The sequence below is a fragment of the Dicentrarchus labrax genome, unplaced genomic scaffold, assembly GCF_905237075.1.
Source record: "Dicentrarchus labrax unplaced genomic scaffold, dlabrax2021, whole genome shotgun sequence".
Lineage (NCBI taxonomy): Eukaryota > Metazoa > Chordata > Actinopteri > Moronidae > Dicentrarchus > Dicentrarchus labrax.
In genome coordinates this window covers 5,064,917-5,079,730 of record NW_026136716.1, presented here as the reverse complement: position 1 = coordinate 5,079,730, position 14,814 = coordinate 5,064,917, and the positions used below count along the sequence as shown (strand labels likewise).

At 42.4% G+C, this 14,814-nt stretch overlaps 1 protein-coding gene across 1 annotated transcript in view; it reads left to right on the top strand.

The window, feature by feature from the left end:
* klf7a (Kruppel-like factor 7a) overlaps nucleotides 1-14,571 on the top strand; it is a 36,354-nt gene extending 21,783 nt beyond the window's left edge. The window contains exons 3-4 of the mRNA XM_051427745.1: nucleotides 6,138-6,261; nucleotides 10,278-14,571. Of these exons, the coding sequence (XP_051283705.1) occupies nucleotides 6,138-6,261; nucleotides 10,278-10,329 (176 nt within the window). The 3' untranslated portion in view covers nucleotides 10,330-14,571. The remainder of the gene's footprint in view (nucleotides 1-6,137; nucleotides 6,262-10,277) is intronic.
* The last annotated feature ends 243 nt before the right edge of the window (nucleotides 14,572-14,814 follow it).

Here is a 14,814-nt window from a genome sequence, read left to right as displayed (position 1 = left end):
AGACTATTTTTGTACTTGCTGGAACTCAAACTCTCTTTCTGCCTTTGGATTTTTTCTTGTAGCAGCTTTCTTCTGTGAGTGATGTTTCCTTGAAGTCTCAGCCACTCAGACATGTACTATATGGGACAGTTTGCTTCGGCCTATAAGGGGAAAAAACTATTAGCATTTTTTTTACCACAGAAATATAAAATGTGGGTTCAATATAGACTGCTATCAGCCTTTATTCCTATCTATGGTCCATGTGAGCACTACATCCAGCCTCAAGTGAGCCAGCTTCCGGAATTCCTAGATAACCTGACTTTTGAGATAATTGGGGAAAATCCACCTGCTTCACATTCTTGGAACAAGTCCAAAATGCACATAAAGTGATAAGAGATGTGAAGAAAAAAACAGCCCAGTAATCATGGAATGAGCTTAAAGCCTGGTCCCTTTGGTACCACATAAATATTGCCATGTAAGGTTAAATTATGATGATAAAAAAAAACCCCCACATCTCTTATCCCGCTCTTTCTACCTAAATACTTCTCCCTGCCAAACCAGGACGGGCCCTCCTTGTCAAGGTTCTTCTCAAGAAGGAAGGGGGGAGGGTTCAGGAGCTATAACTCTCTCGCTCTTCCATCTCAATCCCAAACCACTCAGACCCCTGTCGGGGAGCTGTCCTCCGTCTGAGTAACTGCACAGTGATGGATGGATTGACCTGGATAGGCCGCCATTTCCCTGGTTTATTTCAAGCCCTCTCGTCCTCTATGCGTTCTATAAGTCTAGGTCAGTGATTCTCAATCTGAGGTTAGAGGCTGCCTGATTTTGCAAGGGTGGTAATAGGATCATTTTAAGATCAAGATGTTTCAAATATGAGTGTATTATAATCTTAGGAGGCAGGTCATGAGGGATACCATCTGTATGCTTATTCCAAAAACAAAACATGTTGGCATCTGTGTTTGCTGTTTATAAATTAGCAGGGTTAGGGTTCAGCATCCTTTTGCCTTCGGGTTTCGTTCACACTAAGCACATTAGGAGTGTTTATTTGAACTCTTGAATGTTTCCTCTCCTCCTCCTTGGTTTGGTTGGTAAGGTGTGAACAATGTGTCTACCCCCATCTAAGAGAGGCATTCAGGGATTTAATGAGATGAGCACGACAGCTGATGGGAAGCCATTGCTCATGCTCAGAAGGGCTGAATAACAAATTAAATGTAACAATCTTAACCTATGGAGGTACAGCAAAGAGCGTCCATCATACTAAATTAAGTTAAAGGGACTCAAATTAGATTTTATTGCCACCCACCATCTAAATCCCTAAACTTAATTGTTGACAGATCACCAAGACTGCTCAGCTCACAACCTACACATGACTTGTTTACTAGATCTGGCTCACATGTATTTTCAGGGGTGTGAATATAGATATGATCAACTTGTCACTTTCTGTATGTTCAGAATTAAGAAACGGCACTGTATGTGTGATCACACCCTCGATGGTGCACACCACAGGTTCAAGCATCAGCCTGACTGAAACAAAAAGCACAGACATGCAATCATTGATTTCCCCAGTGTGGCGTGTCTACACCCCATGTGCTTAAACTCCATGCCAACTGGACCAATGCTGGGAGACCAGTGCCACAGATGCTGTCCAGTCACAATATCCATACATAGCATCATATTGTGAGCTTGTTAGCATGTTGGTGTTAGCATTTGGCTCAAAGCACTAATGTGTATAGCCTCACAGACTTGTTTTCTTTCTTTCTTGTTTTGATTTTTGTATTCATCAATTAATCATCATTTTATCAAATGTCAGAAAAAAAACTTCCCAGATCCCAAAGAAACTTCCTCACATTGCACATTTAGTCCCAACAATCTAAAAAAATAATAATTTAGAATGATATAAAACAGATACATGCATATTTGCTTGGAAACTGTCTTGAACCATGAACCATTAATGGATTCATTTCATGATTAAGAGAGCAGAGGAGAGAGATGAAGACAGCACCACCCACACACACCACCCCCCCCACACACACACACACACACACACACAGGGACAACCCATACATTGTTTTTTTAGGAAAATCCTACTTAGTATGCCTTTAAAATGTTATAGGATAATGATTTAATGACATACAATGTTACATATAACACCATAAAGTGCTCAGTTTCTTGAGGAATCCTTCCCCCGCATGCTTATCCTTGTCACATAAGGTGCTTTAGATAAAAGCATCTACCCAAAGCACATCTGTCTTTGACATTCAAACCAGGAAGGTAGAATGATAAAAGGAGGAAATGTCGACATAAGATGACAAAGGAACACACAAAAGCTAAAGAAAAAAGGCAGAAGAATAGGATAGAGTGACGCGGAGTGAAACAAAGAGTAGATGAAGACAGAAGACAGGAATGGGGGAGGTACAGTAGAGCGACCCTCTTCAGAAAAAGACAGCAGTGCCACAGGCTCCCCCATTCACTGAGCCATTATCCTGACAAGTTTAAAGATGTCATTACTCAAATCCTCTTTTTCTTAGTTGTTATTTCCATAAATTACCGACGTAGAAAAGGCTACGATTTAATCTGGAATTAGACGGGCTGAGTTGAAATGACAGTGCCCTGTAGAGCTTTTTGTGAATAGGCTTATGGCAGATAAGGAATGGTACAATTAGATTTTGGGCAGGGTGAGGGAACGGGTAAAACACGAGGACTGTTGGGTTATTCTGCCTTCTCTCTCTCTCTCTCTCTCTTTCCCTCCTGTTCCTCATCCGCCTCGCTACTCGCTCTTTCCATGTTTCTACTCTCTCTACTTTTCTCCCTGTTTTGCTCTATATCAGTCTTTTCATAGCATGTCTGTCTCCGTGTGTGCTTCTCTCTCTCTCTCTCTCTCTCTCTCTCTCTCTCTCTCTCTCAGCACGCACTGTATTTTATCAGTGGGATATTTGACACTACTCAGTATTATTCAAATGTAACCATGGCATTCGTAAGTGCAACTATGTTCGTTGATAACAGCTACATACTTGATGGTAAAAGTGATTAACTAAGCTCACAGCAGACCGACATGCAGGTCCCCATTCAAAGCTTTTAAGGTGATGAGTTTAAGACAATGTTATGATGTTCTTAAATGTTTGGGAGATTCTGGGAGACAACTCTGCCTGCCAGTTGTTTGTCACTTAAACTTGAAAGCTACCAAAAATATACAGCCTAAGACTTAACATAAAACATTATGAAAGTCATTATTAATAATTAACAATTTGAAAATTGCCCGTCCGATATAAAGACGTTTATCTTTAAGCCCTAGTTTTCCATCATCCTCATGGCTCTCTGTAACATACTTCATCAGTTCCTCCATCTTTCTCTCTTAACCTGTTTCTCTCTTCCTCTTCCTCTTCTTCCTGTCGCTCATCTCTAAGCATGCAGAGCTAGTTGTGGGCAGGAGCCTGTAAAACGTTCTCCAAGACCCTCTATAATGACCTCTGAGACCCGGATGCCCTGCTTCAGCTCCAGCTAATGGAGGGAATGCAATTAACTTCAACGCTGGCACCTGAGAGGCTGGAGTGAGTGCGTTTGTGTGTGCATGCATGTGTGTTTGTAAAAGCATTCGGAAGTCATAGATTACACATAATGGGATTACAGTGACTCAGGAAACACCCAGTTATCAGATTACGGATGAGAGATATGTGATTACTTATTTGATTACTCCAACAAAAAAAAAACAATTCTAATGGAAAAAGCATTTTTGCCTTAAATGAGTGACTGGTGTCGAATAACGTGTATCTGGTTATATAATATACAGTATAAATAATGATTTTCAACAACAGCACTGTCCACAATCCTGATTCTTTAAACCAAAAGAAATAATCCACTTAGCTTCATAATCTACATTATATGTTTAAGAGGCAAAGTAATCCAAAAGTAACAGAGCATAATCAGATTATGCTTCTGAGTTCAGGATAATCCAATGGATTAGGTTACTGATTGCCATTTTAAACTGCCAATCAGTCAGACTGTATGTCTGTCTATGTATACGTTCCTTGTCCAGCGTGTGTGTGAATGTGTGTCTGAGAAAGGCGAGCGTGCACCTGCTCTACTTGCCTGTTTGTACGAGGGCATCTTGAGGGAGAGGAGAGAGGAGGAGGGAGGATGAGGGGGGCTCTGTTGCTATGCAACGGGGGCAGTGTATCGTTGGAGGAGTCGGTAGCTGAGTGGTTATGTACTGCTGCAGGCTCTGGTCTCTTAGTGCCCCCCCTTCCCTCTCCTCCTCCTGCACTACCACCACTACTACCACCACCACCACTACCCCGGCCCTCCCTCCCTCCCTCCCCCCCTCTTGCCCCGTACAGCTCTACGGTTACCGTCGCTAGGCAACTGCCTCCTTACTCTGCCAGCGTGCTCGGTAATTGGCCGGTGGCATGGCGGAGTGCCGTTGCCAGATCCAGCCAGCTGCACTGACTACTGCCTCCTCATGTTTCAGCGCACCCCCCTCCTCTCACATACACACACACACACACACATTCACCCCACCCCCTTGCTCCCGTTGCTAGGCAACGCATTCAGGCATCCCTGCCTCCCGGGAATTTCATTGGCCAGAGCGGGATGGCCCAGACCTGCTGCTCTGGGTGTTTCTGGGAAGTGAGGCAGTATGAAGGGATACATGACCACAATGGGGACATGCATGGATGGATGGGAGGGGACAAAGCTAATTTCTGGATCTCTAAACCAAAAGCAGTGTTTACCTGCCATAAATCTTATTTTATCTAAAATAAATTCATTTCAAAAATCTTAGTAGAGTTTTTTTAGTTGTCAAAACAAAATGTAAGTGGTACTGAGATGATGCAGTAAAGACAAAACATCCAAATGAATCTTTATTGATAAAGTGTTATCAATCTGTATTCATTAGTGAGTTTATTTTTGTCATTTTATGACTGCAGGTTTCATTTATCACCTCATTACGACTGTAACCTGATGCACTTCTGTTTCTTACCATCAAACCATACATGTTGCCTGTTAATGAAGTGCACTGTAGCAGGGCTGCTATATTTGAATAAAGCCTGCTTGAGCAGGTCATATGTCCAGAGATGTGTAATGTTTTTGCTCATTTGCCTTGGCTTGTGCCATTCAGCTTTGCATTCTAGGATAACTTTGCCATGAAATTGCAGGTCAGGCTAGTGGCATATAACGCACCGAAAAAATATAAATCAACCACAGATACTGAGATACTGTACACCTTATTGATTTTTTTAGCTTCTGCCCCATGACCAAATCTGTGCACAATCATTGAATTTCTACAGCAGCTGGTACAAATACTGTCTTTATACAAGTTCTCCTCTCAATCTTGCTTGTCTTCACAAAGCACTTGATCCATTGATTGTCTCCCCTTTGATAATCACATTCAACAAATTAAGTCCGTTTTTGTGCCGAAGCCACTCATGCAGAGCTGGTCAGTGTGTCAGTGTGACTGTATTCAACCACGAGCCACTGGTCCAGATGGGATGTGACCGATGCAGGTGACATCTTCGGAGCTGGACGCAGCTGGCAGATTGTCGGTTCCTTGCCATTATGCCTTGTGACTGGCCTAATTATCACCACCCCCCTCCCCTGCCGGCATATCTGCAGCCTCCTCTGCCTTAATCCACTTCTGCAGCACTTCTCTCCTACTCCACTTTCCCTCTCCTGGTCTCATCTCACCTCCTCTTCTCACTCTCTCATCCACCTTGCCTCTAATCCACCCCCTCCCTCCCTCATCCTCTCCCTCTTCACTTCTTCTCTCGCTCCACTTCTCTCTACCCTCTACTTCTCTTCTGCGTGTTCAGCAAAATTGAAGACCAGTGGGAGCTTCTCCATCTCAGTGTTAAACATGGCCTTACTCTCCTCTAAAAAAAGGGGAAATCAAGTGAGGCATAGGGATCTTTATCAGTGAAAAAGAGTGCAAACTCAAATTGAATCACAATATACAGCATATAATCTTTAAAGGAGAATCCCTGCATGTAGGCCTCAAATTTGCAACACATATCAAACATCAGCTTGAAGGCACCAAATATTTGGATTCCAGGTTTTTTCTTTTGCATGACCACAGAAGCGTGCAGACAAATAAGCGTGTGATTCGTGGATGAGGGATGAAACAGGTGCTTATGCATGTTTTTTTTTTGTTTTTTTTCATCCCTCAGGTGAGAAGCCTTACAAGTGCTCGTGGGAGGGCTGCGAGTGGCGATTCGCCCGGAGCGACGAGCTGACGAGGCACTACCGCAAACACACCGGCGCCAAGCCTTTTAAGTGCAACCACTGTGACAGGTCTGTCAAAACACATCTCTCCCTTCCTCTCCCTTATATGTTTTTCTTCCAGTTTCCAATGGTTATTTGAAGTAGTTCCACTAGCACAGCAGGCTATGTTTTCCCATTGTATTTTGTACACAGTTTGGTTTACTAAAGAAGTGCTACAAGATGCTGGTAACACACCCAAATGTGTTTGGTACTGACCCAGTTTAAAAGTGTGCTGGCAGGATTACTAATGTGTGCTCCTCAGCAACACACGCAAGAAGACCCAACCTGCTCAGTCTTTCAATGGGAATCCAGAGGGTGCTTATTCTGCACTATAGGCCTGTGTAGCATATTAATACTGCATTTCCTCACATGGCATTAGCTGCCCTTGATTGGGAGGCTCCTTTCACACTAGGACAGAGGTGTAAAATGGTTGTAGAACCCATTAGCACTATCACACATCACTGGTATAGAATATTAATTTTAGTTTTTGGGTAGTTCTTTGTAATAAACCATACTCTTATTGATAAACCTTTAATACAGCCATTAGTTACAGCTTATAATGCATTTGAATGAAGTATTCCCATTAAAAAGGTGCCAGCTTTTGCTGGGTTGGACATTTTAGAGGTAGAGGTAATGTATTTGGGAAATTTCCAAAGCAACCATGATCCATAATACAGGTCTGTGTGTTACTGTAAATAAAGCCTCAGGCGGGTCCAGTGATGGGAGAGACTGTCCTGTAAACCGGATGATTCCAGGTGTGATCCCTGTGACCCGAACAACGAGTGTCCTTGACACTCTTATGTCCAGCAGAGCAGTTTGGCACACACAATATAAGTTTGAAAGTCATTCTTAAAAAAGGAATCCTGGAAATGGTTTTCCACTTCCTGTTTACCGTCTTGCAAAGCAGAAACTCCTATTAATCCTAATCTTAAACAGTGGTTTAGAGGTGCATGGCTTTGTCACTTTGAAGAGTGGATCTGATGTAATTTGCCATGCGGCTCTTAATTAGTCGCCCTGGCTGTTTAATTATGAAGCACAGCAAAATGTTAATTTGCAGGGATCCTTAAATGTGGCTGCGCTGACAAAATCATCAAACATTCAGTGGCCATTATTCGCCACAAAACAGATCAGCTTGACTTAAAAAAAAAACCAGAAACACACAAAAATCTTTACTCCTGTTTTAATTACACCCCTCTGTCTGTGATCCGGCCCTCGCTGACACCTCAGGGATCTCCGAGCAATATTGTTTGCAGGAGCCACCACAATATTTAAGGCGAGGGATCCGAGCTAAACATTTGTGAGACAAGGTCATTTTGAAGGTATCACACAGCAAAATCTTTTTTTTATTTTAATTTTTTATTTTTTTGTCCTTCTAAACTTTTGTCCCTTTTAAACTGAATGTTACATAAAAATAAAACCACTATAGTGGCCATATTCTCAAGAAAGCATAGTATCTGTGTGCAAAATACTGCAGGCTTTAAATACCAAATTTGGCATAGTGCCTCTAAACCCAAACACCAAAGAATTTACAGAAGATTTTTTGTTAGCTGTTAATAACAAATTACTTAATTATTAACAAATGTTAATAATTAAGTAAATTATTTTGCCAAATACAAACAGTGTTGTCAAGTAAATTTTTTTTTTCTTGTAATTCTTTACTTCTTTGAATCTGATACATAAAATACCGTTTAAAAAAGTGTTTCAGTTTTATTTAAATTGTATTTTTGAGTCATATTTGTATTATTTTAATTTCTTAAACTTATTTTAATTTATATGTAATCTTTGGCATGCACATACAGTTTAGTACTTAAAATGTCAAATATTTCTGTAACATACATGCAACAGTATATATGTTATTCGTGAAACAGAAAATTCACAAAGATGTCATTCAATGTCAGAAATGTTATAAGCATTTTACTGTGAGTGTTTTGCCTCTTTGACAAATTGAGAGTATATCACAATCCAGCCCGTTTTTGAATATGTGACCTCTTGAATCATGTATAGGCTCATTATGAAAGGACAAAAAGAAATCCCTCTTCACCTGGGGTGCTTTGCCTTAATGTGTAAAAAAGAGTTTGTGTCTTGGTCATCTGTGTGTGTGTGTGTGTGTGCGTGCGTGCGTGTGTGTGTGTGTTTGTGTGTGTGTGTGTGTGTACGAGGGAGCAGAGGGCCAGGCAGTGTCAACTTAATCAGGTCTCAGCTGGACAGACAGTAAATACAGTATCCCTCCCTCCTCCACCCTGATTTGCCACCTCCCCCCTACCACCAGACCCCCCTCCCCCGAAGGCACATCCCTAATTCGGGAACACCTCTGTCATGTGTCACAAGGCGTCCAACCCCTCCAGCCCAGCACACACACATACATACACCCTGCTGAGATGAAGGAAGAGGGGAAACAGGGGAGACAGAGAAGACGGGCTGGAAGATTGAGGATTGGGGGGGGGGAGGCGACAGACCCACGGTGTGCCAGCTGGTGTCGTGCCCCCGAGTCGTGACTCATACTTTACCATCTGTCTCACCCAGCACACACACACACACACACACACACACACACACACACACACACACACACACACACACACACACACACACACTCACAGTGACACACACACAAAACACCCCTGCACGTCTCCTGGGCCATTCATTAATCTCTCGTGTGTTGGTGAGCGTGCACACACTCGTGTACGCAAAAACAGTGACACACACACACACACACACAGATACACATGAACACACACATGCAGGTGTGACAGTAAGACAGATGACTGGTGGCTCATCACAGTGTAACTCCCCCTCTTGGCCAAACACTGATTCATCTAGACATCTTAGACAGTTGCCTCTGTCTCAGTGGAAAGAGCCAATCTGAAACTGGTGTCAAAAAAAAAAAAAAAAATCAACAGTTGCAGAACTGTGAAAGGGAGTCTGACTCCTGAACTGCGGGTTTATATTTACTTGCTTTTGGATTCATATTTGCTGTTTTTATTTTATCTGATGAATATTTACCAAAATACTTGCTGTAAGGAGTATTTACAAATATCCATTTAAAGAAATGGCAATTTAAGACCAATGCAAAACTGTTCTCGAGGGACATCATGGGACAACAAACCTATGAGCCTGTCGTGGTCTTAAATTTCTCAGTCTCAGGGATCTGTTCTGCTCTTATTCCCTTAAACTTCACCTTCAGTTCCAACACCTTTCATGGCTTTATGTTAGAAAATTAACAAGAGCGTTCAGGAAATGTAACAATCTGGCAGCAATTTTGTCTTTTTTTTCTTTTTTTCTCTTTCTCCTAAACATTATTAAATCGAGCCACTTTAGTAAACTCCAAAACAAGCCTCCATCTCAAATATTTCTTAACACACTAATCAACAGAACGAGCAGCTCCCAGTTACCTAAAAGAGGAAACTTTTAAAAGGCGCTTCTCTTGGGAATGGAGCTGTACTGTAGTATCAGCGAGCATGCAACAGAAGTACTGTTGATCTCGTGGTAGTGATGAAAAAGTAGGTCTCCTGTAATGGCTGCATGTCTGTGAAAGCATGTATTTAATAAACAAAACGCCAGCCGAAAGCATACATTACATCAATTTGTGGCAATCAGGTTGAAATAATCAAACATTTTTGAAAACCAACGCAGAAAAAAAAGCGGGCCAGTGTACTTCCAGGGTAATTTAATTCTTCACCGTGCAGCTTTGCCCTAGCAATTCTGCAAGCCCGATTTCAGACGAGAGGCTTCGATTCATCTAATTTATCTGTCGTTTTACAGCACATGTTTTGCTTGCTGCTCCCCCCCCCCGCTCCTCCACACTGTTTGAACAGATCCATCTGCGGGCTCTCTAGTTATTCATGGCGCAGCTGAAGTCATTAGGAGTGCTGCTGAAAATGCTGATTATGAATTAGTTACACATATACTAATTGCGTGTGCATTAGTGGCTCAGCGCTCACTAGCTAACAGCAACATTTAGCTCAATCGACAAAACAAACTTCTTTCTTCCCCCTGCATTGGTAACAAGCTTTTCTCTGTTTCTCTCTCTCTCTCTTTGGATGCAGGTGTTTCTCACGGTCGGATCACTTGGCGCTACACATGAAGAGGCACATCTGAGGAATTTGAGAGAGGTCAGCGGGAGTGGAAGAGAGGGGAAGGGGATGGAGGCGGAGTGGAGGAAGGAGAGGGAGCATCATCCGCAGAAAAATAACACCACGGATGTTAGAGAGAGACAGAGGGATGGACTCAAAAAACACCAGATTTGGCCATTCTGGACTGGAGGGAGAGGCACCACACAGGGACGCTGACTACAGACTGAAACACAGGAAGGCAGGCAGACTCTGTCAGTCTGTGCTCAGCCAGTTGGTCCATGATTCCACAGTGATTCGTCGTCACCTCACAAATGTCTCCTGGTGTTGTCGCATGGACGATACAGACGCTCCATCCCACCCTTCGTATGTGTCTCAGAGGGGATGTCACACGATGAATGGTGGACCACGTGCCTGTAGTTGGCAGCTCTTTCTTGTAGTCGTCCTTGCAGTCTTTGCAAACGTCCCTTGGCAAAACGCTTCCAAAATGTCAGCCCTGTTCATGCAGCAGTGCTCCATGTACCAGCGAGCTCACCAACGCCAAACTGGACCAGTTGTATAGTAATTTTCACTCACAGCACAACTGCTGTTTGTATATCCACGATTTCCTCTTCTTAGAACGCACTGTATCTTGAGCTGAGGAGAACATTTCCAACAGTAGCTAAACAGCATCATCTCACAGGGTAAGCAAGCAAGAAAGCTGGCTTTCTCTCCCTCAAACTTGCCACAGCCTTTACAAATTCGCCAAAGGGTTTGTTATCTTATATATGGGAACAGATAATAATTTGACAATTTTTCATCTGACCTCTGTCACATCTGCTTATTGGATCCATTTATAAATCCTTCTGGTTCGATGGCATCGGAGCACTTGTTTGAACGAAGTGTTAGATTGGATTTTCCATAGAATTGAAGATGGGAGTGTGTTGCACTGATGTGCTGTGAAGACTGATTGAGGTCATCCAGAGGACTGGCTTGCTTTATGAACATCATCCATTGAGGGTTACCACTGGATGAGGCTAACTAATCTACTCTGGGAAAGACTCTCCTAGACATCTCCTAGAATGTCAGCTGAAACCGAGCATCTCAAGAGATGTTAGATGGCTCCTAAGAGTGTTTTTCCTCCCCAGGATTTCGGCTCTTACGAGTTGTCGTCAGGAACTGTTGCACAATTGACTCTTTGCAAACTTTTTGTAAAAATGCCCCACCGTCTTGAGCTGGGAGACAATTCGGGACTCACCAAACGCTGGCTTTCACATGCCGCCAAAGTGTGAACAGCCACATGCACAAGTCGAAGCAGCTAGCTGACTGCGATAGCACACCGAACGCAAACAAGATCACTATGTATGATAAAGGCTATATTGTTACTAAGAAAATATTCTCCTATTTGTTCAGAACAAACAATTGAAAAGACCATTTTGAAGAACACATTGGAAATGGATGCAGCCAAAAAAAATGTGTCTACTGTAGATGCCTGAAATGATCTCTTTGGCCTTTGAGAGTGATTGGCACCTAACTAGCCACTGGGTTGAGGAAGGTTTCGTCCTGTTCACACCATCCATGCAGATCTCTTTCAGTTTAGCAGCTCTCAGATTTCATTTCAGAGAAACATTCAATAGCTCTCCTAATTGGGCCTATGCATATCCAAGAACATTCCTGCTGACTTCCTGACCATTCATGTATGACTAAATGCAGATCCCTGCTGAACACGGAAGGACTTATAGAAAGACACACAACACAAATTCAGTCAATTAGGTGGCTCTTCTCAGAGCAAATCAATGTGAATGTATCTATTGTAAGTCTGTACATGTTGCTGGGCCCATGAAAAAACTAGTGTGGTTGGTAAGATCATACCAGACACCATTTCTGTTTATACAGTAGTTTCTCATTTTTACATTAGAAATGAAAGGTTGGAATAACTAGCTAGTAATGGCTGGTAGCTTTTGACACTTTACTGGTTGTACTGGACCAGCGGGAGGTCATGAGTGCAGATTTCCAGTGGGTGGCTGAAATGGGTTAAGGGAGGAACAGATCTGCTCAGTCAGCAATGATAACAGCCCCATCAGCTCATGAAACTGCAGTGGAGTGAAACCCACACACATGAGACACATACATACACTCCTGGAAAACTGGAATTAACGTTTGTCCTTGGTGATCTGACTCTTGTCCAGTAGAACAGAGATGCATAAAATCTAGCTCTTTGCCACATTAAACTGTCATCTCCTTAATCTGCAGATAGAAGTGAATTTTAGATGAACATTGACTCAACTGAAGCGCACAAAAATCAAACAGGCAGCTTGGACAAAAGCAGATTGTCAGGATTCTTACGAACTTGATTGGGAGCAACTATGTCGAGGCGTTTATTCTTTATTTTACAAGACTTTTGATACTTTTGAGGCGAAGAGAGGCACACAGAAGTCTGCTTGTTGGCAAGGGAGACAGTAAATTGATTTCACTCTGTACCAGAGGCACATCTCAGTTTTGCAGATTTCAATGTCTGCGCCTCTGGAAGTAGATGCAGTATCAGCTCCTGCTTTGCATTCATCGGAACTCTTTCTGTCTAAACGTGCAAACTCCTTTTTAAATTCAACATCTTGGTGACATGCCTTCACTTGCAAAGATAGAAGGGAGCGACCACAATAGAAACCAACATGTTTTAACTGCTGCTTTATTTTCAAGAAGATATTCTCACAGGCCATCCGGGTTGCAACCTGGATGGCCTGATACCAGTGCTATCATGCCTTCTTTTTGTTTGCTGGCATTAATACAAGTCACAGATACTGACAAACATTTGAGGTTTTGTTTGTAGAAGATCTAAAAATATCCAGAGCAGATGGGAATGTCAGAGCAGGTTAGCAGGTTTGTGGTTTTCCTGCCCGACTCTACATGTGGAAGATAAAATGAAGAAAAGCAGTTTAACCCATGGGTTAAAGTTGTATCATCAATGGCAGCTCTACTTGTGTGTTTCAGTATTTCAACAGGGGCATGCTCCTGTTTAACTGAATGGTTGCGAATGTGTGGGAATGTGCTTGGAAGTGTTGTTTTATTTTTTATTTTTTGTGTACCAATCATAGACAGCTGAGGATTTTGGACTGAAACGCTGAATGTGTTGTTGTTTTTCATGTTCATTGAGACTTTAAGGAGACGCAACATGGAAATATTCAAATTACAGGACATTTTAGAATTTGGTCTTCTTGTGGCTTGACATAAACTAATTTTCCCATGTGTTTGCCGGGAGCTCAAGAACCGGGATTTCAAATGTGAATGTGTTTTCTGGAAAGGTTGTTTCATGTTGTCTCTGAGGATGCGGTTCAGTTCTGTGTCATCTTAATGAATGATTGTCAATTCTGCTGTGCCTGTGTGTTCTTCGTCTGTTTGTATTTGCACTCTGAATTTTTGGAAAAATCACTTGCATATCTGATGTTTTCTGTCCGCTTGTACACTACACTTCACACAATGACCCTGGGTGATGAAACACTGATCACAAAGTCTGTATAGTAGCTGTTTTTAGCACAAATGTACACACTCATGCATACATGTAACATGGATTCACACACATTGCAGACATGCTAACACACATCCCAAACTACATGCATGCAGACACTCCCGAAACACACAGATTTATACAACAAAACATACATCCTGAACATTCTCGCAAATACACGCACACACACACTCTCTCTCTCTCTCTCTCTCTCTGTTATCCTTGTGCGTTTTCCCCGTTTTTCATGCCAGCTTGTGAGAGTCAGACAGCCAGACTGCAGCTCTTGCTCTCAGCAGAAGGGGGGGAACACGCATTACTATGTGTGACACCACCTCTGTTTCCACCAGGTCTGAATTTCAAATCAAACGCACCCCCTTTTTCTACCAGCATTCCCTCACCACAGCCCCCACGCACATCCCCCCCAGCCCCGCCACCTCCATTTTCTCAGATATGATCCCTCTCAACTCCTCTCCTCTGTCCGACTCACTCCCCCTTCCCCTCCACCTCTCCTCCTAGCTTCCCCTCGTCCCCTTTTCCACCTTTTTCCTCCGTTGTCTTTCTCCTTTTCTTTCGCTGTACAAAGTGTTTCAAATCTATCATTTGTATATTATGATGTATGGGTACGATAATGTTCTTTATTATGGAAAAATGAGAAAGATTTATTTTTGTTACTGGTTTGTTTCATAATTCCTTTTTTAAATTGGTATTGTAATATCTCTATGCAAGGAACTGTTCGGTGAATCGTTTTTATTTAAGAATGTAATTATGTGTAATAAATGGTAGAAGCAGTTTGGCATGGAGTATTCATGGTTCTTGGCTGGTCTGTTAATGGCGGTTTCATCCACCAACAATATGCACCTAATCATCCATCTTCACATAGAATATTTTCTGATTTCTTATCAAATCTCAATCACAGAGCCATTCAGTTGGCTAACAATGAGCGCCCCGGGTACATTCACATACCCATTTGCTTGTATTCTCACTGTCCAAACAACTTGTAAGGACCGGCTGGTTTAGATTTGCTGCACTTTC